The following is a 26,459-nucleotide window of genomic DNA, read 5'->3' as shown; positions in this document are numbered from 1 at the left end:
TTGTCGCCAGCTGTATTTTACGGCATTGGATGTCCGTGATTAAAGAGGTCAGCGTCCGGAGAAGTAAGACACAGAGAGCGAGGGGGCGGGGTGGTGGTAGGTGGGGGGGGGGGGGGGGGGTGTTGCGAGGAATAAGAGGAGATTTTGTTCAGGTGGTTTGGATTCTGTGCATAGGAAAGAAGGATGAGACAACGGGGGGAAGAAAAAGCAAAAGTTGAGCAGTTATAATGGATCAAAGAGTTCAGCGTCCAGAAAAGGAGAAGAGAGAGAAAGAGAGAGAGAGAGAGAGGTGGAGAGAGAGAAAGAGAGAGAGAGAGAGAAAGAGAGAGAAAGAGAGAGAGAGAGAGAGAGAGAATGTGTGTGTGGGGGGGGGGGGGAGGAGTAAGACGAGATATGTTTAAGCTACTCTGAATTCTGTAACACAGGAGAGAAGGATAAGAATTCGGGAAATAACGAAAGCAACATTGTAGTAGTTCAAATCGAAATTCAATGTCCGTTTTGTTTAAATCGAGGACTTGTTTGCGGTTTCATTAACTCTTGGCAATAATCCTCATTATGTATGCAAAGACCTACAACTATGATAAGGTGGTGACCATTGTCCCTTTGATGTCGTATGGCAAACTCAGTATATAATTGACTTTTTGCGGGCTACTTACAAAAAAGGCACCATAGGCAGGATATATAAATAGAATTGAATAGAAAAAGTAACGTTTTTGACCATTCATGCTTCCGTTGCTATAGAGCTCAGAGCTTTTGGCACTAATCAGAGAATACTCCAGCATGATTAAAAAAACAAAAAACATCCATGTTCTGATGCTGAGGGGGTATGCGTTGGGTCAGAGGCACCCTACAGACCAAAACTGGAATTGGCGGACAGGAAAGGAATATGTCTAATTATTTTTTCCCCCAAGAATCTTCGACAAAATGCCATCTTCATGCGGAGACAAATTGTTTCACAAGATACAAAAGGAGAAAAAATACAATAAAGCGTTTTTGTTCAAACAGATTAGTGTACAAATCCTACTTTTATGTGTCGATGTGGAAAAATCTCACCGAGACGAAATTGCAAGGAAAGAAACCAATGAATCTTTCGCGTGTAAAGTGTTTGCTTTTAAAGGCCCATTCCGCCTCGTGAAAACAATTCACCTCGCCGCTCCAGAGCTGGTCAGGCTTCTGCATGGGATAATAATAATAATAATAATAATAATAATAATGGACATTTGCTATAGCGCATAATCATATATATGCTCAATGCGCTTTACAATAACTAATGTTACCTATTAATGCCGTGTGAGATGGAATTTTTTACACAATATATCACGCATTCACATCGGCCAGCAAACCTCAAGCCTATTAGGGCGAGCATTCACCTTTCACGGCCTTTATTCCAAGTCACACGGGTATTTGGTGGACATTTTTATCTATGCCTATACAATTTTACCAGGAAAGACCCTTTTGTCAATCGTGGGATCTTTAACGTGCACACCCCAATGTAGTGTACACGAAGGGACCTCGGTTTTTCGTCTCATCCGAAAGACTAGCACTTGAACCCACCACCTAGGTTAGGAAAGGGGGGAAAAAATTGCTAACGCCCTGACCCAGGGTCGAACTCGCAACCTCTCGCTTCCGAGCGCAAGTGCGTTACCACTCGGCCACCCAGATAAGACCATATACCTCCACCTGGTCACATACAAAAAGAATCAACAGCATCTGTGCTCTCTGTGCATAGTGGGTTTGTTTTGGTTACATTTCATTTGGTAAAAGGTACTGGTGACTGAATCGGAAAATAATTCATACAAAAGTCCAACTTACCTCCGCAAGCAGTCAGGGTGGTGATTTTTGTTATGTGACCAAGTGGAAGGATGGTTTTATCCCATGTAAAAGCCGCCTGGCCAGATCTGAGACGGTTTTTGAACTGTTATCACGAGGAGAAAATGGACCTTTAACCGTGCGTGAGCTAGGACCACAACATCCAACTAACGAGAAAAACCCAAAATCGAACAAAACAGAAAAAAGGGAAATAACAAAAGAAAAGAACAAAATCTTTCCGGGTGGTCCCGTGACCTTCCAGACACGAGATGGAAGATTTCGATTGGATCGTGGTGAGGGGAATGGGAGGATCTGATTGACTCTGAACACAGAGAGGGAGATTGCCAGTGATTCCCAATGATTTGGTAGCGTGTGCCTTCAGGATGATTCAGAGTTACAAGTTTTCTGCAACGGCGTGCACTGTTAACCGAAACACTATCATCCTTCGCAGCGCCGGTTTTCTGTCACATTGTGGTTCAGTTGAACCATGATCGCTTCTTACTGGTTTTCCAATGTTACATGTGGTTCAGTTGAACCATGATCCCTTCTTACAGGTTTTCTAATGTCACATGTGGTTCAGTTGAACCATGATCCCTTCTTACAGGTTTTCTAATGTCACATGTGGTTCAGTTGAACTGTGATCCCTTCTTACAGGTTTTCTAATGTCACATGTGGTTCAGTTGAACTGTGATCCCTTCTTACCGGTTTTCTGATGTCACATGTGGTTCAGTTGAACCATGATCCTTTCTTACCGGTTTTCTGATGTCACATGTGGTTCAGTTGAACCATGATCCCTTCTTACAGGTTTTCTAATGTCACATGTGGTTCAGTTGAACTGTGATCCCTTCTTACCGGTTTTCTGATGTCACATGTGGTTCAGTTGAACTGTGATCCCTTCTTACCGGTTTTCTGATGTCACATGTGGTTCAGTTGAACCGTGATCCCTTCTTACCGGTTTTCTGATGTCACATGTGGTTCAGTTGAACCGTGATCCCTTCTTACCGGTTTTCTGATGTCACATGTGGTTCAGTTGAAGCAATATCCCTTGTTGTCGGTTGTCTGGGATCACGTGCGGTTTGTACCAAATCAAGGTGGCCCTTCACTACCGGTGTTCTGCAACCACATGCAGTTTGAACCGAATCACGATCCCCTTCTCATCTTTCATACAGGTTTTCTGACATAACTGGCGGTGTGTGCCCCGATCACCAGGCTGCTGTGTTACCGGTTTTCTGACATAACTGGCGGTGTGTGCCCCGATCACAAGGCTGCCGTGTTACCGGTTTTCTGACATAACTGGCGGTGTGTGCCCCAATCACCAGGCTGCTGTGTTACAGGTTTTCTGACATAACTGGCGGTTTGTGCCCCGATCACAAGGCTGCTGTGTTCCCGGTTTTCTGACATAACTGGCGGTGTGTGCCCCGATCACCAGGCTGCTGTGTTCCCGGTTTTCTGACATAACTGGCGGTGTGTGCCCCGATCACCAGGCTGCTGTGTTACCGGTTTTTTGACATAACTGGCGGTGTGTGCCCCGATCACCTGGCTGCTGTGTTACAGGTTTTCTGACATAACTGGCGGTTTGTGCCCCGATCACAAGGCTGCTGTGTTCACGGTTTTCTGACATAACTGGCGGTGTGTGCCCCGATCACCAGGCTGCTGTGTTACAGGTTTTCTGACATAACTGGCGGTGTGTGCCCCGATCACCGGGCTGCTGTGTTACCGGTTTTCTGACATAATTGGCGGTGTGTGCCCCGATCACCAGGCTGCTGTGTTATCTGTTTTCTGACATAACTGGCGGTGTGTGCCCCGATCACCAGGCTGCTGTGTTACCGGTTTTCTGCGCTGACATGCTGTGGGTTTCGCATCGCGATCGTGGTTTGTGAAGCTTCAGGATGATCCAGTGTTATCGGTTTTCTGTTGTCAAATTCAGTGAGTCCCCCATCATGATTGTACTTTGTTTGTTATCGGTTTTCTGCGATCTCAGGCCGGTTGTGTCGAATTAAGTATTTTGTAGCACCAAAAACCGGTCTGGGATTACCCATATGTGACCTCAACTCTGTGGAGAGGGAGAGATACCGGCCAAGAATGAATAGCTCAGAGAAGGGCCAATCAACACTCAGCACGTGGAAGGGTTTGTGCAGAGTCATTGCGATTGGATTATACTAGACTTTCAAAAAGGGTATTTCATAGGTCGTTATAGGATCTCGTCAAAACGTGAAACATAACACATTTGGAGCATTTTAAAAATGTCATTGTCATAGCGGTTCAAGCCGAGTCACAGTAATTTTCTACCGATTTGTATGTTTATTTCAGTGTTTGCACAGAAGTGAATTAAAAAAATGACGGTGCTAATCAGATGGTTTACCCACCTCTCGCTTTGTTTTCTGTGTGTGTGTGTGTGTGTGTGTGCGTGTGTGTGAGTGTGTGTGTGTGTGTGTGTGTGTGTGTGTGTGTGTGTGTGTGTGTGTGTGTGTGTGTTTTACAGCTAAGGAAACATACGTTTCAACAGTTTCTCAACATGATCTGCTAGCTGTAAGAACGAATAATGCTGGTGCACCTAAACAAAAAATACTTTCTAACTTTGATCACCATTTTCAAACGAAAACTTCCGTGCAGTGATGCCAGACCGGTAGAGCAAAACGTGCACAAAAGAAGGCGGGGGCATGGGGAGATGAAGAGGGGGAGATCTGAAAGAAAGTAAATTGGGCGTTTTTCTCGTTTTTCCGCCAGCTGGTGTTCGCATTTATCAGGATTCAGTGCGGCTCTGCCGATATTGGCGATTTCCTCTGTTATCCTGAGATTGTGAGACAGCAAGCGATGCAGACAGCAGTGATACCGCCCATTGTGGTCTCTGACCTTTGAGAATAGAGAGGAAAAAGAACAGTGATGGGCAGTGAACTTGGATTCAGCTTTAGTTTTTGGTTCATTGAACTTATATTTAAGTTTCAGTGTTTGGTTCATTTACCATAGATTAAGCTTCTGTGTTTGGTTCATTGAATTTTGTTTGATACCCAGAGCATAAAATAGAAGAAAAAAGGCCGTTGGAAGGCTCCAACATGCAAAGTAAAGCGTGTACCAAACGAGTGTGTGTGTCCTGCATACGGTAACGCGATGAGGGGAGGATGGGTACGTGTATAGCGTGGGCAACAAAACAAAACATGAGGTTGAATGAATATCAACTAAAAAGGTCAGATATGATTCATTCCTCAACTACCTTGGTCTTGATACGCGCTCGTGTGTTATTTATTCATGAACTTTTATATCATGCTAGTGTGTTGTAATACGCACTTAATCTGAGGATATTTTATTGTTGGTTTTAAGTTTAACTAAGATAGAAAGAGAGGGCAAGAGAGAGAGAGTGTGTATGTGCGCGCGCGTGTATGTGTGTGTGTGTGTGTGTGTGTGTGTGTGTGCGTGTGTGTGTTTGTGCCGTCAGAAACTGCTTAGGATTTTTGGATGTGTTTTAGTGAAACTCTAAATTCTTAGTAAATGTGATACGGTTTAGTGTTGTTAGTTTTAAGTGCAATCCTTAATTCTTAGTAAATGTGATGTATTTTATGTCTGTGATCGCCTGACACTGCATGGCAATTTTCCTTGTTTTTATAAGGACGGTAACATTTTGAGTCTTGAGTCTTGAGTCTACCTTATTCATGCAGTAAGTCCACAATCAAAACGACTGCAATCGCTGAAGTGCATGTTTGTAGGCTGAGACCAAAGTTGACGCAGAGGACAATGGCATCAAAGTAAAACCCAATATGCGACCAATCAGAGGTACTGCAATGTTATACATCAGCAAAATAACTTGGACGTTATAGGGTCTATACTTCCACGGAAAATAACGCACAGCGTTTAGCCTAAGTGAGGCAAACCAAGCCAACTGTTGCGAAGCAACATTTTGTGAAAAGCCATCAGTACTCTCGGTTTTAGATTACAACCTTCTTCTTCTTCTTCTTCTGCGTTCGTGGGCTGAAACTCCCATGTACACTCGTGGTTTTTTGCACGAGTGGAATTTTACGTGTATGACCGTTTTTTACCCCGCCATTTAGGCAGCCATACGCCGTTTTCGGAGGAGAGTCACTACTGTTACGTACGTTGTGGAACGAGCAGACAAGGAAGGCTAATCCTGTTTCTACATCGTACCTGGGGGAGAAAGAAGGTGGGGGGGTCTAGCCAGAGATCTGTCGGGATACACTACCAACCCTGTAGCAAAGATCTGCTACTGCTACGAAGTAGTAGAATATCTGTGCCTGTAGTACGAGTTCCTCTACGGCTTCTCGAGTATACCCACGGGGGACATACAAGCATGGTGGTTTTGTTTGGCCTATGCTACTTAGCTTAGCTACTTGTAGAAGAAGCACACTTTACTCAAAGTTTGCTTCCTTCTTGTGTTAGCGAGTATGTTAACCACCAGGAATCTGTAAGTTTGCTTCCTTCTTGTGTTAGCGAGTATGTTAACCACCAGGAATCTGTAAGTTTGCTTCCTTCTTGTGTTAGCGAGTATGTTAGCCACCAGGAATCTGTTGAGGCCGTTGTATGGGATAAGAACAACCTGCTACGTGATTACGTATCAAGCATCAGCAGAATGACTGCTTTCAGGCATGGGAATTGTCCGCCGAAAGGCACATTTCCGCCGAATGTTTTGTTGTTCCGCCGAGAAAATAGATGTGGGAGGCACACATGGTTCTAAAACCTTAATTTAATGGTTCACTTGGAGCTAAGATGACACCAAATTTCAGCATTTGGGTTCTTTGTAGAAAACAAATTCGGGGGTGGGGGGGGGGGGGGCATATGCTTCGCGCAGTCGATGTGACGCTTTGCTTCTTCGATTATAATTACTTGTCAGCCTTTTTTATTTTTTTCAATTCCCATGGCTATGTGCTTTATGTGCAGAGTGGACATGTTTCAACATGAAAATGTACTGCAAAAATGACGTCAGACTCAAGACGTCTATTCGGCGTTGATTATTTCAAATAATGCTGCATTTAGTATACGCTGATGCTTTTCTACAGGCTAGTTCCTATTTCAGGGCAAACTTGTTACATTTTCACTCAGCATTTCTCTGGGAAAATAGATAGGGTTAAAGATTCATTCCTTCCCGTTGAACTATCGTACACACCACCACATATCTGCACACGCTTTTGCATGGAATAAGACCACCCTTCCACTTTGACCAGCCTGGCTGCTTCCAATGTTATTGTTGTGGTTTTTTTTCTGAATCAAGTTCTTCCGAGAAAAACATTCCGCAAAAACATCATTCCATGTTTTTGTACAGAAAGCAACCGTGCCGCTGATTGGTGGTGTGTGTAGGGGAAGGGCTCCTAATATGGACCGCTTTTTGTTTCATGCTGATAACTAGCTTGTTTTCTTGCGAAGAAGTTTCATTTTGTGTTTGGTAGTCCTTCTCTCTTAGGTTAACCGTTAGGCTTAATTGGAGTAAAATAGCTTTGATAGACAATCAGCAAAAATTAAATACAGAAAAAAATCACAAATGGTCCATATTAGGAGCCTGGGCGCCTAATATTGACCAGTGGAGAGGCCTTCACGAATCACTGTAAAAAGCCCCCAATACTTCAAAATAACATGATACAACTTAGTGTGCAAGTCAGACTTTAGATTTATCTGTTTTGGGTTGATGAGAGCAATATTTGAAGCACACCAGGAAACTAAAGAAGCTTATCAAAAACATAGTGAAAATAAGTGAAATTATCAACTTCCACGAAAAGAAGACTATTTGTTATATATTTTTGATATCTCGAGGGCTTGTTATAGGTTATTTTCAGCAAGCTTCTTAATGAATTAATGAAAATAGCCTTTAGCTTTTATTGTCTTTGATTTGTTTAAGGTGGTCCATATTAGGGGACTCACACATACTTTGAGATGTTGCTATTATTTTGTGTGTGCAGTAGAAACTCGGGGTCAACACTGCTAAAATGTAACAAATACAGTCTTAGCTGTCATATATAGCTCGTTTTGTGTGATAAAAGCTTTGGCTGTGGACAGAAACGAGTCCGTTTTAGGCGGCAAATTTAGAGTGAGCGCTGCCAAAAGTGAAAAAAAGAGAAAAAGCCTAACGGTTTTGAGGTTTGTGTTTCTGCAACTGTTTTGACATGTGCAAGTTACCCAGAGAGGGTGAATACAGCGAATGAAATTGTTTTGAGCGCTCTGGCGCCGCTAGTTTGTCAGAACTAGAGGTGGTCCATATTATGAGCCGGTCCATATTAGGAGCCCTTCCTACAAGTGTAGTGATGCTTTTTGCCCATCTAAAAGTAGGGACAGGTCTGGGGCGGTACTCATGAGAGATGGAAGGTTACTTTAAGAAGTGGATCCCTGTCAAGTTTTGTTCCATAGCGCCCTGTTTTCTCAAGGGCTCTGTTCAGCTTCCATCACGAGCCATTTCCCTACAGCAAGCTTTCTGAGAGTTGGCCGCGAGCTTCCTGCTTCGTTTTTATCTCCCTTTGTTTTTTTCTCTCTGCTCTCCCAGCCTCATCAATTCGCTGGAAGCCAGGGCAAATATTTAATTTTGACAACAGTCTGGCACGCTTCGTGCTCCGTCCTGGTTTCCGGGGATTCTTGTCTGTTTAGCCATCACCTTTACAAATACTCACACTTCTTGGGGTTAGACGGGAGGGAGGGAGGGAGGCGGGGCAGAGGGGAGGGATGATAGGGGGTAAAGGCCAAGGGATTTTCTTGAATCCCCCCCCCCCCCCTTAACCTCCACCCTTCTCCCTCCTCTTACTTTCATTCGTTTAGCCATCACACTTCTTAGGTTTAGAGGGGGGTTGGGGGGGGGGGGGCAGAGGGGGAAGAATAAGAAACGGTAAAGGGGGTGCAGAGGGGGGGTAGGAAGTGGTAAAGGTCAAGGGGGTCTTGTAGCATCTCCCCAAACCTCCACCCTCACTTTCATTTGTTTAGCAATCACGTTTTACAAATACGCACATTGGTGAGGGAAGAGAGAGAGGAGAGAGACCAAGGAATTGCCCCACCTACAACCTCGCATCATCCCACCCATCCCCTCCGTTTTCCTGACCCCAGCTACGAGTTGTGATATTTGGTGCCAAGTTCAATATTGCCTGAGTCGATTCTGGTCTTGGTCACGAACGAGGAAGTCCCGTATTCTTGTAGCGTGGAGACAGTGTGGTGTGTGATGCACGTGCTTATTGCGTTGAATCTGTGTGCTTTGCTTTTGACCCAGAACGTAGGCTGATCAATCGTGTGTGTGAGCTTGTGACTGAGCGACAGTTACGGTACACATGTACTTTTGCGCATCCGTTTGGACTCGTGAACTGGTGGTACCTCTGTGCTATCGAGGACTTAAACCTGTACTATCGGGGATCCACTAAGGTTTCCGAGACTGTGTTTTGTCTGTATTGAAATGGTCTGGCGGAAGAGCCGATCCTTTAATTTGCATAGGTAAAATGATCGCTTTTCGGTACACGACACCCCTCTGAGTTGAATTTGTTTTAACCTTGTGACGTAGGCACGTGGGATGTTGTGGGTTGGGGCATTTACTTTTCGCTGGTGCTTCGAACAGAACAGACGTGTCCAGTGAGCGGTCGCGTGGCAGGTTTGCTACGAGCAGAAAGGGAACAGTAATGAGACTTTGTTGAGACGGGTATGTTATTTATATGCTATTCTTTTTATATAATGGGTAACACAGCGTTAAAGTATGCGGGTTGTGACTTGCTTTGGGAGGATTTATTTGAATGTTCAAGTAGATTGTTTTGTGAGTTGAATGTTCGGGAAAATGTTTGTTTATTGAATGTTTAAGAAAACCGTTTGAGTGTTTGAGATAACTGTATTGTAGGCATGTTATTTGGAAGGAATGATGTGTTTTGTTGTTGTTAAAGGATTTAGTTTGTGGTGGTTGAAATTGTTGAGTTGTTTATGTATGCTTATGACGTGCATTCTGTGATTTACAGAATGGCGGAATCTGCGACGGAGTTTTGTTAGAGGGCCCTGAGGGGTTCAGTTAGATTTCAGTTGGATTTTAGTAGACGGGGTTCAGTAGGCGGGGTTTCAGTTAGGTTCAGTAGACGGGGTTTCAGTTAGGTTCAGGAGACGAGGTTTTAATTAGGTTTTGTTAGATTGGTTTTTTGGGTGATTGTTTTTAGGTTGTTTTTTTAGACTTCGTTTGTTTAGATTAGAGTTTCATCGGGTCTTTTGATTTTTTAGACTATAGTTCTAGAGTGAGGATCTGGAGTATAGTTCTAGAGTATAGTTCTGGAGTATAGTTCTAGAGTGAGGATTTAGAGTATTGTTTTGGTTTGTTTTAGTTTTAGAGAGTAGAACACATTGGAAGTTTTGTATGGAAGGTAAACCCCTGTTTTCCCACACATTTCCCCTCACCATCATATGGAAATAAAATAACCTGGTAATTTAACCTGTGTCAGTTTGTTTTGATTGTTTGAGTTTGGAGATAAAGTTACATTTGGTCCCGCGAGCAGGGTAGGTTACATTTTGCACTCGGTTACATGTGGAATGACTGAGAAGGTGGGTTTGCATCAATGCACGTTCACGCATGTTGTCTTCTTCTTCTTCTTCTTCGTTCATGGGCTGAAACTCCCACGTTCACTCATGTTTTTGCATGACTGGGTGTTTACGTGTATGACTATTTTTACCCCGCCATTCAGGCAGCATACGCCGATTTCGGGGGAAGCATGCTGGGTATTTTCGTGTTTCTATAACCCACCGAACTCTGACGTGGTTTACAGGATATTTTCCGTGCGCACTTGGTCTTGTGCGTACACACGAAGGGGGATAAGGCACTAACATGTCTGCACATAAGTTGACCTGGGAGATCGGAAAAATGTCCACCCTTAACTCACCAGGCGGCGGCGGCCGGGATTCGAACTCACGACCTTCCGATTAAGAGGCCGACGTCTGACCACCCCGCCACTGCGCCCGTCACGCATGTTGTTTTAAACGGATGATCATAAATAGACTCACGGACTCAAAATGTTACTGTCCTTAAAAAAAACAAGGACAATTGCTATGCAGTGTCGGGCGGTTACAGATTTTAAGTAAAATTTGCAGCCGATCATAAAGAGACACGGCTGGAGTTGTAGACCCTTGCATCGTCTGGCCGTTATAAAAGTCATCATACGATATGCCACTATCATTTTGTAGCGAAATAATAAAGTCAGTCCTTAATAGGAAACACACTGCAGGACTTTTTAGCTCGAGACCTGGACACTATCAACTTCTCTGTATATGTACTAGATGTACACGAGTATCCACGCGCTCACAACCACAGACGCAGACACCCAAACACAGAAAGAAACACACTCATGCACGCACTCGCGCACTCACGCACGGACCTACGCATGCACGCACGGACATACATACACACACATACACAAAAACACACGCGCGCTCGCGCGTACACAAACACACACACGCACACGGTTTTGCTTTCTGAAAGGCACATGATTGTACTAATGTATGCAATCTCACTCACTCACGCACGCACTCACTCACTCACTCTTTTAACCCATCGCCTATCTCTACCAACCCTGCACTGTATACATACCTGTGGTTCCTACCTGACTTTTCTTTCCACCTTGATTAGCCTTCCACTTGACGTTTGTTTTCTTCTCTTCCCTCCCCGCCCCAGTCTCTCGGTTCAAGGTGTTCAGTGCACAGATTGAAGTTAAAGACACAATCCTTCCCTGTTTCAGACATGCCCAGGTATGTATTATATGGGATAAGATCACCCCTCCACTTTTAAACGCGTCTTATCACCAGTGGCAATGTTTGAAATGTATTCATTTTAAAAATTCTCACTTTTCGCAGGAAATATAAGGGATGTTGATTTTGGTCAAAGTTAAGAAATATTCTTACCCAAAGACTTTGTAAAAGCCGCCTGGACAAATCTTAGATGGTGAGCCACACAATGGTGAGTTTTCACTTGAAGGGTTGTGCCTTTGAAGGGAGGGAGGGAGGGGGTGGGGAGGCAGGAGCTTGATGCCAGGTAAAAATGAGGAAAGCGAGTGATGAGGGGGCAAAGCCAAGAAATAACATGGCTGAAAGAAAATGGCTTCCCAGTTTATTTGGCGAGTCAGGAGAAAGGACGTGTCACGCTCCCTGCTGGAGACGAGAGATTTAAAATGGCGTTTTTTCTTTCTTCTTTCCTTCCTTTTAATCTCCCTTTTTCTTTCTTCCTTCATTTTTTGTCTGACTGCCTTTTGGGCATCACAAGGCCTGGCTGCCGTTCTTAGAATGGTTGGCGATAAGACTTCCTTGGTTAGTCACTTCCTCAGACAAAAAAGTCTCTTGGCATTCTTCGTGATTTTGCGTTGGTGATTTGTTCCAGTGTTTGGCTTTCGTTTTGGGTTTTGATCCAGCGTTGTCAAAATCGTGCGTTAAAGCACTGTTATAAGGTTTGTGATTAATGTCGCAGGTTGACGAAAGTTTTCTTCGTGGAGCACTGTGATTAGAATGTGTATCGACGGAGATTCCTTGCTCTTGGTTTATATGTGGTGCATTTGTTACTTCCGCTGGTTTGCCTTCAGACGGTGCTTTCATTAATAGCGTACTAACAGTCCTTCTTGGTTGGGCATTTTGGTTTATCTTTCTGCAGCAGAATCAGACAAGAATTGTCTTTTTTCACTTGAATTTGTCAAGGTTACTTAGCCTTAAGAAAACAAAAGAAAAAAATCACGATGAACTGTTTGCCTCGGTAAACTACGAGAAATGGAACTTATAATATTATATCCAAGGCATATTCCAGATATCGTTGAAATTAAATGACGAGCTTTTCTAAAAGAAGAGTACACATTTTGTATTCGTCGCGATATAACCTTCGTGGTTGAAAACGACGTTAAACACCAAATAAAGAAAGAAAGAAACATTTTGTATGTTCCGACGAAGCTCAGACGGGGCTTAATCTAAATAATGCCGTTTTAACGGGTGATTCAGTTTTCTAGCTATCTTGAAGTGTTATGAAATAAATTTCTACTTCTGTAAGTTGCTATCGTTTCATGCACAACAGTTTCATATGAGTCAATGTGATATTCACACAGTAGGCTCTGTTTTCATTGCATCTCTTGCTTAATCTTTTCCGCGTAAGTCAAGGATCTGGGTGTTTGAAAGTATAATGATGTCTATGCATGAGTTAAATGCGGCTGCTGTTTCTTTTATCAAACTTGTCGATAACGTTTCCGTTCTCAAAAACACATATTTATGGGCCATTTTGAATTCTGCAGTCTCATCTTCATACTCGCGTTTTTGTGAAGAGTACCTAATTGCTTTGTAGGAACACATTTTTAAAATGATCTTCGTTGCTCTTATTGTCATGTGCTACTTTGCGTGGTACTTCATCATTATCATTATAAGCAGTAGCGGCATTATAATCACGATCATCATTATCAATATCTTCATCATTACCTTCATCTTGAACATTATTGTCATCGTCGTCGCCATCATCATCACCATCATCATCGCCATAGTCTTCGTCGTCGTCATCATCAACAACGTCATTGTCAGTAATATTATCATCAGCGTCATAAACTTATTCATCGTCCTCGTTATTCTCTTCTCTCTCTTATCAAATGATTCTGTTCAAAGCCAATAACGTCAAGTCAGTGTCGTTAGAGCCTCTAAATCTTCATGCTCATCATATACAACCGCACAGTGACAACGATCGCGGTTTTCACGTGCGAAAATATTTTCCGACATGTTCATACCTACATGAGTAGGACAGGTATTAGGGGTTTCTGACGGCGAATGACAGCTGAGCATAACAAAATGTTTATTTTGTTCCGGGTTTGAGCTAAAAGGATGCATAACTCAAAGGGTTTTCCTTGCCCTGTGTTTGAGCTACAAGAATGCATAACTCAAAGGGTTTTCCTTGCTCTGTGTTTGAGCTACAATGATGCGTAACTCAAAAGGTTTACTTGTTCTGTGTTTGAGCTACAATGATGCGTAACTCAAAAGGTTTACTTGTTCTGTGTTTGAGCTACAAGGATGCATAACTCAAAAGGTTTACTTGCTCTCTGTGTTTGAGCGACAAGGATACATAACTTGGGGAGTTGATTATCGCTGTGTTCCAGCAACATGAATGCATAACTCAAAGGGTTTCCTTTCTCTGTGTTTCAGCTACAACTACAGAGACTGAAGGCGAGGTTCCAGGCGTAGACAGCTTTGGCGCCGAAACACAGGAGCTCCTATCTTCACAGAATTTGGAGGCTGACAGGCCAAGATCTAAAGGTGAGGCATGACTTACGGCCTTTTACTTGGACTTGTAAAATGGAGTTTTTGTGTTTTAGTTTTCTTGTTGTTTGAGCAGAAGCCTTGAAAAGGACAGATTTATGGGTGGTGTGGTGTTTTTGTGGGGCAACAGTAAATTGAGGAAAGCTGTCAAGGTAAGATGTTTTTGCACAGAAGGGAAAGTAATGTCTGAGGAGTTTTGTGTCTTTACTTATTTGTAAAATCCTTGCAAATTCTTCTGCTTGTGATTGAATCAGAGAGTAAAAGTTACATTCACGACGGATGCTTTTCATGATATGAGACAGCTAAAGTCAATATGCTGGTTCTGACAGGACGCTTTACCAATACTTTGACCGGCACGGTTGGCCTGGTGGTAAGGCGTCCGCCCCGTGATCGGAAGGTCGTGAGTTCGAACCCCGGCCGGGTCATACCTAAGACTTTAAAATTGGCAATCTAGTGGCTGCTCCGCCTGGCGTCTGGCATTATGGGGTTAGTGCTAGGACTGGTTGGTCCGGTGTCAGAATAAGGTGACTGGGTGAGACATGAAGCCTGTGCTGCGACTTCTGTCTTGTGTGTGGCGCACGTTAAATGTCAAAGCAGCACCGCCCTGATATGGCCCTTCGTGGTCAGCTGGGCGTTAAGCAAACAAACAAACAAACAAACAAACCAATACTTTGTATATTTTATTTGTATGTGTATTATTACGACCTTTGTTCCTGAAAACATGCGTCAAATTGAGACCCAGATGTTGTGGCATAAGCGTTTGTTCCAAGAAAACTACTTGAAATAGATATTATTATAACAACAACAACAACAACAACAACAAATAGACTGCGGACGTTCCAAAATTCAAAACCATACAAAACAAGAATGATTAGTTAATTGTGAATGTTTTGTTTTGTCAAAAACTTATTTGTTCCATTTACTAACCATTCATGTTTTTCGTTGTTATTACACTCTCGTGACCAAGAATCATCGGCACTATGAGGCTGTCGGACAAACCACCCATCACGTCCAATCTTGTAATCTAACCCCAACAACCCTAGTATTATCTTGCCAGTCAAGCTATCGATTCTGTCTTTTGCCAGCCTTGCTACAAATCTCAGATTACCGTGTTTTGAGATGCTAATGTTGTCGTGCTGGTGATCATTTACCGATGATCGCTTGCAAAGGTCGTGTATGATAATCAGTCGCGTGGAAAAAGAGCAGTTTTTCGACACGGGAATCAAAGCTTGCATGTAGTAGTAGACTGCCCTGCTACATAGATCAGCTGAAAGCCTCAATCACGGAAGACAAGAACGAAGTTATGGGATGTTTGGGGTGATTTATTGAACAATATGACGTTCTGCTGATGATAATTGTGTTTGAACAGGCCTGCAAACGGGTCTTGTTTATTATCGACTATTTCGGTTTATCGTCGTTTCATCACACCATCCCCTCTCTTGTTTGGTCATTGGATTGCTGAACTATTATAAGGACTTTTATTTTCTTGTTTACGCCTCATGCTGTCAAGTTGGCATCTCCTTGGTTGTTTACTCTACCTACTCTTCATGATTATGAGATTAACAAACAAACAAAAAATGAACGTATTCGAAACAGAAGCAAAAGGTCGCAAGAAGATGCAGCCGCAATAACTTTTTTGTACAGCTCAGAATCAGAATCTTAACACATCGACGATGAAAGTCGCATGTTCATTTCAATGGGAGTTATTCTCTCAGGTGCCGGGAGATTGGTTTCGCGTAACTCTCACTCACTCTTGTTGCACATGCCGTAAGCCTTTTCGGCGCTTACGTCCCTTTGTTTCTCAGCTCAGAGACAGACCTTTCACAGCCTCCCAAAACATCGCTGAATATTATAAAATTTAAAATAAAATTATGTAATCAATATACTTTCTTTCCAGTGTTCAAAAATGTGTGTTGCGAATAACGGCACGAGAGGAAGTCATAGATTGATGATGTTGATAATCATTGTGTATGTATATCTTTGATTCGGTCTATACGTGCTTGTGGTTTGGTGTGCCTTGCTGGATTGAATAAACATGTCAGGGTTAAATTCACAAACTCGGGCAAAAACAATTCTGTATTTCGTATTCTGTATCCATTTCCCAGCAATTCTGTATTTCGTATTCTGTATCCATTTCCCAGGTGCATCACAAAGCTACCCAAGCTTAGCGTCAGGCGAGGTCTCACTGGGAGGAGCGGAGGGCACAAGTCCTGGTATCTCCCCTTCAGCTACCACAGAGCTCTCCCCCATAGAACTGCTGGGGCCCGCTGCAAACGTGGAGGAACTTCAGGTCAGTATATATGTTTCGGGCAATTGTGTGCACTTTAAACAGAGAACTTTGAACAAATGTCCATTTCTGTAACAAGTTTTGAACACTTTGCGACATCATTTTGTGCATTCTTAACAGAAATACATGTATGCCACTTTTTAACACATGTCTGTATCAAATTTTGGACCCATGTCTGTAACAACATTTTAACACTTTGCGACATACTTTTGTGCTTTTTAAACAGAAGTATTCCTCTTTTGAACACATTTCTGTAACAAGTTTTGAACACTTTGCGACATAGTCATAGTATATAGTCCCATTAGCAAAAGAAGCACACACAATGAACACATAATGTTCACAAGCGTTCATTTGAGCACTATAGGGAAGACTGTGTTTTACTGTTGCCAGTATAACTATGTACTATGTCCCAAACTGTTCCAAGCTTGTTTCAGAAATGTGTTCAAAAGTGGAACACTTCGATTTAGAGTGAAAACGTGAAAATAAATTGACATTACTGTCATTCACTTTAACCCTGGCATTATCATTGTTTCTATTTGTCTCTGTCGTATACGTTAGCTTCTCTCTACAAGCTCTTGAGAATTGGACCTTTTACTGATTTGCAATGTGGTTTCAAGGTCAGACTTCTGCACTTTATCCTTTTTCTGGTTACGACATCGAAACATACTAGAAATGAAAACATTGTCGACAGTATTTCGTCCAACGCGGTACTATTTGACGCCTCAGACTTCAAAATTGTTACAGATTTGATAATATAAATAACATTTTGTTTCGATAACCATTTCCATAATTAAGCAGTCAGACATTCAGACGATACCATTCTGTTCTTTCCGCACCTCTTGTATTACAGTGAGTAGAACTACCAAAAACTTGAAGAAATTCCTCTCATACCTTGTATTTATTGCATACCGCAGCGCCGAATCAGCGAATCCTTCAGCCGGAAATTGACGGAGTGGGAGCGCCGGAAGTTTCGAAGACCCACCACGCCGGAAATGGAGCAGAAAAACCGGAGCCGGAAGGAGAAGGAGGAGAAGTCCCGCAGCAAAAAGTCACGTGAGGAGAAGGAGAGGGATCGATTGGAGAAAGCGAGGGAGAGGGAGATGCAGAAGGTGGAAAGAGAACAGGTGAGTTTGAGTGTGATTTCTCTACCGGTTGAATTTCTAAGCACTATGCATGCATAGATCAGAAGTTTTTGAAATATATTTTGTGCAATTGTTGCTGAACTGTTTTTCCATTAATCGAAATTTTTCAAACCTTGAGAAACAAAACAAAAAAAGTGCCTGTAGAAAAATAGCAGAACAATTCTCGATGTTGGTGGTGTTTAAAACACTGTTTAAAACACTGTTCACATTATAGTGCCTCACGCTCTAAATAAAGTGAAATGTTTAGAGAACAGACAAGGCATCAAGTGGGGTGTTTACTGGTGGATATAAGTGTTCCATGCGTCTTCCCCCGCTGTACGGCCCAAGAATTTCTTTCTTTGTTGGTCGCTCAATAGATCTTGACCAAAACTATTTTTTACCTAAATTTACGATTAGCATCGTCTTCAATCGTCAAGAGCAAGCTAAGGTATTGATGTGCAAACATGGTTTTTTTCTTCTATGTTTAAAAGGTAGATAGATGATTTTCTGTCCTATATAACACAGTACGACCTGGTTAGCATCGAACACTTTATTACGCCTCAAAGAATCGTGCCACAGTCGAGAAGTTAGATCATGCCTGATCTATCATCACTGACACTGACTGATCACACATAGCCAGCTAGGTTGAAGAGACGTTAAAAACCCAACAAACTACCGTTACTACCGTCGATTTTTCAAATCTGTACCAGGTGAAGCTGGAAAAAGAGAAGGTTCGGATCGAGAAGGAGCGACAACGCGCCATGGAAAAGCAGGCTAAACTGGAACGCATGAAGGGACGACTGAGTCAGGCTGACAGCGAACCACCTTCCAGCCCCAGCAGCCCTACCCCCTCCTCACCCACCCCCGCCCAGGACGCACTGGCCCAGTACAAGGTGAGTCTATTAATTGCCAGCGGTGGTTTGAACTACAGGTGAATTGAGTAACAATTTTTGTTAAATTGTTTTTCTTTTTACGTTTGGTCAAGTTTTATTCCAAATGTGGTCTTATGTTGGCATGCTTAGCCGAGACCAGCTCGACCCGTCCCGGTTTACCGGTTTCTGCTAGCCAGGTTTTAGTGGTCTCGACAGGTTTTCAGAGTCGATCTTTTACTTTCAGGCTGGCAGGTTGACTGAATGTTTCAACATTGCTTAATGCGACTTGTTTCTTTTCTCTCCTCGACAATCATTATTCACCTCAACCACTAGCTGTCTCGATCTGTGTAAAATACCATATGTTTGGTCAAAACTACGAATACGGTATAATATTTGTACACATGTCACAATGCTGAAGTATTGGATGAATATTCTGTTTGATCCAAGGTGACGGCTGACTTCAAGAAGAAACTCCACGAGTGGGAACAGATGAAAGGACCCCTGGCCATTCCGGAATCAGGCAAGATTTAATTAAACTTTACAGTGGTGTTTTTGGCTCAAAGGACATCACAAATAGCATGATAACGGTTATATTAAGGATCCCTGGCCATTCCGGAATCAGGCAAGAACTTAAAATTTTCTATTTTAGTGTTTTAGCCTTGGAAGGCATCACAGTTATCATACACACGGTTAGTTAACGTTTGATTAATGTTTCCTTGGTTCGATATTGGTTAACAGTAATCGTTAAAACATGACATCAAAATGTAACCCTCAAGTGTGTAAACAAAACCACACACAAAAAAACACGCTATCTAGAACCCTCCGCATCTTACTGTTATTGACCTAAATGTGAAATAGTATCAGACACGGATACCACCATGCAGACTATGACAGGAAGCACATTTTAAAAGGTCCCGCAAAGCCAAATACATTGAAAGGACGTTAAAACCCAACACCCAACCAGCCAAGATAGGACTTATGGAATGCTTTAATGTTTTAAGGATTGTCCACTGAGGCGGGTTCTCCTCCATAACCTATTGCAGCTCCCCTACCTTCACTTTCGAACCCACTGAGGTTGAGACCCAGGGATTGTATCGTATTGCATTGTTTCCTGTTATAGTTTGGGACCCAAGAAATGTATTGTATTGTATTGTTTTCTGTTGAATTATTGGACCCACACATTGTATTGTATTTCATTTTTGTCTATTGTTTGATATGGGACCCAAGGAATGCATTGCATTGCATTGCATTGTTTCCATTGCATTATGGGACCCAAGGAATGTATGGTATTGTGTTGTTTTCTATTGAATTATTGGACCCAGAGATTGTATTGTATTGCATTGTGTTCTATTGTATTATTTTGAACTCTATTGTTTTTAAGGGTTGTCCTCGGATGCGGGTACTCCTTCTCCACAACCTACGACCGCTCCGCCATCTTTCTCTTTGGGCCCCACCCACGATGGCACCCACCAGGGACAGGAGGGTGACCGGAGGAAAGACAGTCGACCTCCACCTTTGACCTTGCATCCCTGTCTTCCCGAGTCGCCGGAAGATCGCTCTCCCGTGGAGAAGACGTCTGACGTCAGTTACGGTGACGACAACACGAGTGTGACGGATGAAAGTCTCACCAAGTCCAACATCGCCAGGTTAGTTAGTCTTTCTGTATGTCTCAGTCTGTGTATGTGTGTGTGTGTGTGTGTGTGTGTGTGTCTGTCTGTCTGTCTGTCTGTCTGTCTGTCTCTCTCTCTCTCTCTCTCTTTCTCTATCTCGCTCTCTCTCTCGCTCTCTCTCTCTCTCTCTCTCTAGTCTCTCTCTCTCTCTCTCTCTCTCTCTCTCTCTCTCGCTCTCGCTCTCTCACGCTCTCTCACACGCACTCTCTCATGTCAAAATCAACTCATTGATTAGAACAATAAAACATCCATCCATCCATCCCTCTCTCTCTCTCTCTCTCTCTCTCTCTCTCTCTCTCTCTCTCTCTCTCTCTCTCTCTCTCTCTCTCTCTCTCTCTCTCTCTCTCTCTCTCTCTCTCTCTCTCTCTCTCTCTCAAGGACAGATTGTAAGACTAGGCAACGCCTAAAATCTCCATCCTTCTGTAATAAAGTTTAATCAATCAATCAATCTCTCTCTCTCTCTCTCTCTCTCTCTCTCTCTCTCTCTCTCTCTCTCTCTCTCTCTCTCTCTCTCTCTCTCTCTCTCTCTCTCGCTCTCTCACACGCACTCTCTCATGTGTATGAGTGCGTGCATGCGTGTGAATGTGTTGAATTGATGTTAATTTTGTGCGTAGAGAAGGAAAAGAAGGGCTCCAAGTTTTTGTCAGGTTCTACTCCAAATTCTCGAAGAAACATTTTAAACAGCCAAGATTATAACCTCAGCGAGAGAGACCAGTAAAAGGCAACACATTCCGTAGAGTTAAAATCTACACTTTCTGTTTTGTATGGTACCAGAAATTGACGAAGGTCTTCAAATCTGCGACCAACCATTTTTCAGCATACTTTGCCTTCTTAAAACAAAAAGCAGTAGCCTGGGGCTATTTTTGTTTTTGTTGGAATGCTTGTACTTACACTCTTCAAACAAAATTAAGAATCACTTTTTTACAAGCACGCCACACAAAACAGACAAGACCGAATTCTTTCATTTTTTTAAAATTATATAATTGAACAACCAAGAAGTAATGACAAACAAAGCAAAGATCGAACGCGGCAGCGACAATTTAGCTAGAGTGTGTCAAACGTGACAACCCTCGAAAATGGAATTCACAACAATGTGAATCAATAAGTGTCAACAACGCGTGTGCCCTCCGTTGTGTGCCAGGCATTCAACACATCGTTGGCGCATGGAGTGGATCAGTTTGCATATGAATGCTCTGGGAACTCCATTCCACTCCTGCTGGAGCCATTGCAGCAGTTGACCCAGATTGGCAGGAGGAGGGTGATGTTGCTGTACCCGACGACAAAGCTCGTCCCACATGTACGCTATGGGGTTCAGGTCCGGGCTGTTGGCTGGCCACAGCATCCTGTTGACCCTGGCCTGCTGGATGAAGGTGTTTACAGCTGCAGAGCGATGGGGAGGTGCGTTGTCATCCTGAAGAATCGCACGAGGGCCGATCGCTTGGAGGGCTGGAACGACCAGGGATTGCAGGATCTCATTCTGGTAGCGGACACCGGTCAAGTTGCCCACTACATGGTACAGAGGTGTCCTTAGACGTGTGCTGATCCCTCCCCAGACCATCACAGAGCCAGTCCGCCAAAACGCTGTCGTTCCAGAACAGCGCCTTCTGCGAAGCGCTCTCCGCGATGCCTCCACACTCGGAAGCGACCATCAGCAGGTTCCAAGCAAAAGCGGGACTCATCTGTAAACAACACCTGAGCCCGCTGCTGACGTTGCCACCTCACATGTTGAGTGCACCAGGCTCGGTGAGCTGCTCGGTGATAAGCAGTCAGGGTTGTTCTACGGACTGGACGCCTTGCACGCAAGCCAAAGTTGTGTAAGCGGTTTCGGATCGTCTGACCACTAACAACAGTGTTGGTGGTAGCTTGTAGGCGTTGCCTAATGTTGTTTGCCGTAGCCATTCTTTGTTGCATGGCCTGCCTCTGAATGAAGCGATCCTCTCTTTGTGTGGTGACTCTGGGCCGACCAGAACGTTGTCGCTCCTGCACTCTTCCAGTTGCGTGGAATCTCTGTTTTAGTCTGATGACGACAAAGGGAGCCACTGCAAGCCTCTGGGCCACTTGCTTGGCAGCAACACCGTCTTGTAGCCATGCTATTGCTCTTCCTCTATCCAAATCGCGCAGTTTTCTTCGTGGGGGCATGTTGCTACTGTGCATAATTGTGTCAGCGTGTCAACCTTTAATCACAAGCTGGTGAGCGATGTTCATAGCCAGGATCCTGTTGTAGCACGTGCATCACAGCCTTTTGCTCTGGCATGCATTCCGCAAATTTCATGGGGCTATAAAAAACACCCTTTTTCTTCCAAAATGCAGAAGCTTTTGAGAAGTCCCACAAAGGGAAATAACTCTGCCAGCCAAACAAAATTCTAGGTCAAGACTCATTCTTCATTTGTTAATTCAAACACATTAATATTTTAATTATTATGTCGATGTTTAATTTGTTGGCAATTTTTTATAATTAGATCCGTTTTTTCAACCGATCCTTAACTCTTTTTTTAAAAGTGTATCTTACAAGGGAGGCGTTGAAAGCGAAATGTAAAAGCTTCCTCTACCCCCTGCTGACCTGCTAACGTTGCTTTAAGGCGGTTGTCTGTGGCTGCCCTTTCTAGAGAAAAAGTGCAACAGAGAGGGAGATGCAGCCATCCATCTATCCACACAGACATACAGACGGATAGACAGACAAACAAACAAACAGATAGACAGGAGTACCGACAGGGAGATAGACAGACAGAGGCAGACACAGAGGGAAAAGAAGAGACAAAAAGAGACAGAAAGGAAGAGAGAGAGAGAGACAGAGAGAGACAGAGACAGAGAGAGACAGAGAGACACAGACACAGAGAGACACAGAGAGATTCTTGGAAAATGATTGTTTGAATATTTCTTTAAGTAAAAACTGTATTGTCCTGCTAGGCTTTTCAGCGGAGTAAAATGAACGGTTTCCTAGTTTGTTTCCGCATACTTTCGTTAAGTTCCATGATTTTAAACTCAGCAAGAATCTGTGAGAGACTAAGAGAGTTTGAGAAGCAGGTCGCACATCTGTAAAGAAACTCATCAAGTGCCACGGCTCCACACAAATCTCTGGAATCTCAAGAGCGCTTTTCTTTGTCTTTGACTGATTCCTGGAGATAATCCGCTTCAGATTCCTGCCATTGTTGTTCCCTTCTGTCTCCATTCGCCTGTCTCTACTCTGCAGTTTGTTTCGTTCGACTGAGTTATTTTGCCGGCGTTCTATCTTCTTACCTTCAGTAAGTGCGCGGTTATTTTTTTTCTGGAAGGACAAACAAAACTTCGTCTTGAGCGCTTCAACAACAACACACATTAAAACAAAACTCTAATGAGAAGCTAATTCTGCAAGAGGGACGTGTCTTCAACTTATATCATTCGTTTACTTTCAAAAACGTTCTGTTTTAGCCTTCTTTCTGGAGTATCAAAATGTAACTGTAGTTTCTGTAAGCACGGTCGTTGTACCATGGCTTCCTATGTTTGGTGCAGAGTAATCAAGCCCGATTTGAAGTTTGCTTCTTATTGAACAGTGCTCCCCACGGACGCCCCTCCTAGTGCGTCCCGGGACCCCCACTTTTAAATTTTTGAGGGTCCATGGACCCCCACTGCAGTATTTTAGAGGGTCCCAAGGGTCCAAAAGCCGAAAAGTCTCAGTGTACTTATAAAACATTGTGGTCACGTATAGTGTACTGCGAAGTGTCGATTGCAGTCTGAAAATGGCATCTACGGTACGCACGATGAAAGAAATTTAGTGCGTCCTAGGACCCGCTCTTTTAAAATTTAGTGCGTCCAGGGACCCCCTCCATATATTTTTAGTACGTGTTTTCGGCTTCTTGTGCGTATAGGACGCAGGGACGCGCGCTATGGGGAGCCCTGTTGAAGTAAGTAATTCTGTCATTCCGTTATTATATGATATCATAAAGATACTGCAGTTGTATCCCTGCTATTACAGGAGCCACGAACAAGAGCGCGATCCGCAAACTGTAGCAAATAAACACACTTCAGATCAGACATATCGAACTGTGCTTTGTACAACCAAGAAAGTAAGCAACACAACATCAACGTCCGTTGCATCAATCTAACTGCAAACTGTAACAAACAAACACGCTTCAGTTCAGACAAATCGAACCGTGCTTTGCACAACCAAGAAAGTAGGCAACACAACAACAACGTCCGTTGCATCTAACTATTGCAAACTGCAACAAACAAACACGCATCAGTTCAGACAAATCGAACCGTGCTTTGCACAACCAAGGAAGAAGGGAACACAACAATGTAACTGGAATCTAACTGTAAACTGTAACAAACAAACACGCTTCAGTTCAGACAAATCGAACAGTGCTTTGTACAACCAAGAAAGTAGGCAACACAACAACAACGTCCGTTGCATCAATCTAACTATTGCAAACCGTAACAAACACGCTTCAGTTCAGACAAATCGAACCGTGCTTTGCACAACCAAGGAAGAAGCGAACAAAACACGTCCGCTGCAACAATCTAACTCAGAAAAGAAGACAAGAAAAGCAGAGACGAACACAGGCATCAGACAGAAAAATGAAGCCATTCAGCTACGCAATACGGCTGTCACCACCACAAAGCCTCTCTCTTCCATCTTTCCTGTCCACCTTTTTTTTAAGCCGGAAGCTCAGCAGCCACGTGATGTTGCTATCCCAGCAGCCTCTTGTCATCTCGGTTTTCTGCAGGTCGCGCGGGGTCGTAAATTGCAGTTTTGGGGGCCAATGAGCTGTCGTGGCCCCAGACACAGAGCTGCATTATCAGGTCTGCCCTATCGATCTGTGTCACAAAACGCTGTGGCCTCGGGCATTTATGGTAGAACACAACGAACACAACTGTATATTTCTGATAAGAAGCAAGGCGGCAAAAAGGCGACGGCCACAATTTTTAGGGCGAGATTACACGTTCTTCAGCAAATACAGATGAAGGCAGAACTCTTAGATGTGTAACTCGAAGATGCAAAGATTCGCTGTTGAAAGAAAACTGCGGTTGCAATTGAAAATCGCTGAGTAAAACGTCAGACAACTTTTTTTTTTAATGAATAAATACAAACAAAATAAAATAAAGAATAGGTACAAAGATAAATCAAAAAACAAGAAAGGTAGGTTTTTGGAACGTTTGTTATTGACAAAACAATACATTCTCAACAATACAAAACAATACAGTCGCCAAGGGAACTAAATTTTCAACTTTAAAACTCAAAGTACCAGTGCGCTCCCCTTTATCGATAGGCATCGCTGGTCAGACTTAAAGTAAAAGACCATTTCAAAAGTGTAATGACAAAAAAAATACATAAAAGTGAAATACATTGTGAATGTATTGTTTTGTCAATAACAAACGTTCCAACAACCTACCTTTCTTGTTTTTTGATTCTGAGTTTTGGAACGTTGGCAGTCTCTTTGATTTTGGATTAGGTACACAGATAGATGAAATTATAAGTTTTGTCTTCGGTAAAACAGAACAATCAACATGTTTGCCTTGAAAGGTACACAGAATGGCATATGAAAGAAACAATTGAAAGTCAGCAGAGACTTTCTTCCGAGATTTGTTAAAATCTCTTAGCAGAGAAAGAGAGAGAAATAAGTATCCCTTCACAGACAGCCTATTGGGAGCATCAGACCCTCCTCAAGGGGGACCGAGATTTACAGAGCAAAGTCCCTTTGTGGGGGACGTATCGCAAGATAATCTAGTCCTGAGGAGGACCATTGTATTTGTACCTAGACCAGACACGTGTTTCGACACTATTGTGTCTCATCAGTGGTCAGGTGGTACTGATGGCGAGAGTTGTCAACCCATGGTATCCAACTATACATATATATATATGCTCTTCTGCTTTGGCTAAAAGCGGATGCTGTTATTACTACTTCGAACGACAGTTGTGAATGGGTTTTTGTCATTGTCTGGTTCCAACATGACAAGTGGAGCCAGGTTATAACCTCTCTGGAGATTGCTTGTCAGCAGTGAGACAACAAAGGGCATTCATGCATCACAAACTTCCCTTTACCGTACTGATTTATGATCATGGGTAGGTGGAAAGGAAATGGCTTTGGCAGTAAAGGACGGGTAGGCAAATACATAAATGTCTTCCACCTGTTTTGAAATGTTTGAGCAGTCACCAAGGGACCTGAATTTTCAACTTCAAAACTTAAGTACCAGTGCTTTCCCCTTTTATCAGTGGGCATCGATGGTCAGATTTAAAGTAAAAGACCGTTTCAAAAGTGAAGTGTGTTTGTGGGTTACTTGAGGATGATCCTTCAAATAAACATCCCACGAATGTTTATCTTGGGCTAAATGCCAAGACGTCCCATCCCCCTACACAATTAAGAGACTACACCTAACCACAATTAGTTAATTGTATTCATAATTCTTTCTTTCATTTTTCGTCTTTTGTTTTTTCTTTTGTTTTTTTGTGCCTTTTTTTCTCTTTTTTACATTTAGTCAAGTTTTGACTAATGTTTTAACATAGAGGGGGAATCGA

General features: G+C 43.1%; 1 protein-coding gene across 2 annotated transcripts in view; it reads left to right on the top strand.

Moving 5' to 3' along the window:
• The window catches only part of LOC138958246 (pneumococcal serine-rich repeat protein-like), a gene marked incomplete in the record, with an annotated part of 119,495 nt that overhangs the window by 73,005 nt on the left and 20,031 nt on the right, over positions 1 to 26,459 (top strand). For both annotated transcript variants that reach the window (XM_070329360.1, XM_070329359.1), the window contains 6 exon segments: positions 13,903 to 14,013; positions 16,158 to 16,306; positions 17,218 to 17,427; positions 18,135 to 18,317; positions 18,744 to 18,816; positions 19,678 to 19,942. In XM_070329360.1, the coding sequence (XP_070185461.1) occupies positions 13,903 to 14,013; positions 16,158 to 16,306; positions 17,218 to 17,427; positions 18,135 to 18,317; positions 18,744 to 18,816; positions 19,678 to 19,942 (991 nt within the window).

This window comes from Littorina saxatilis, linkage group LG2 (assembly GCF_037325665.1).
Source record: "Littorina saxatilis isolate snail1 linkage group LG2, US_GU_Lsax_2.0, whole genome shotgun sequence".
NCBI classification, from domain to species: domain Eukaryota; kingdom Metazoa; phylum Mollusca; class Gastropoda; order Littorinimorpha; family Littorinidae; genus Littorina; species Littorina saxatilis.
This window is presented reverse-complemented; position numbering and strand designations above follow the sequence as displayed.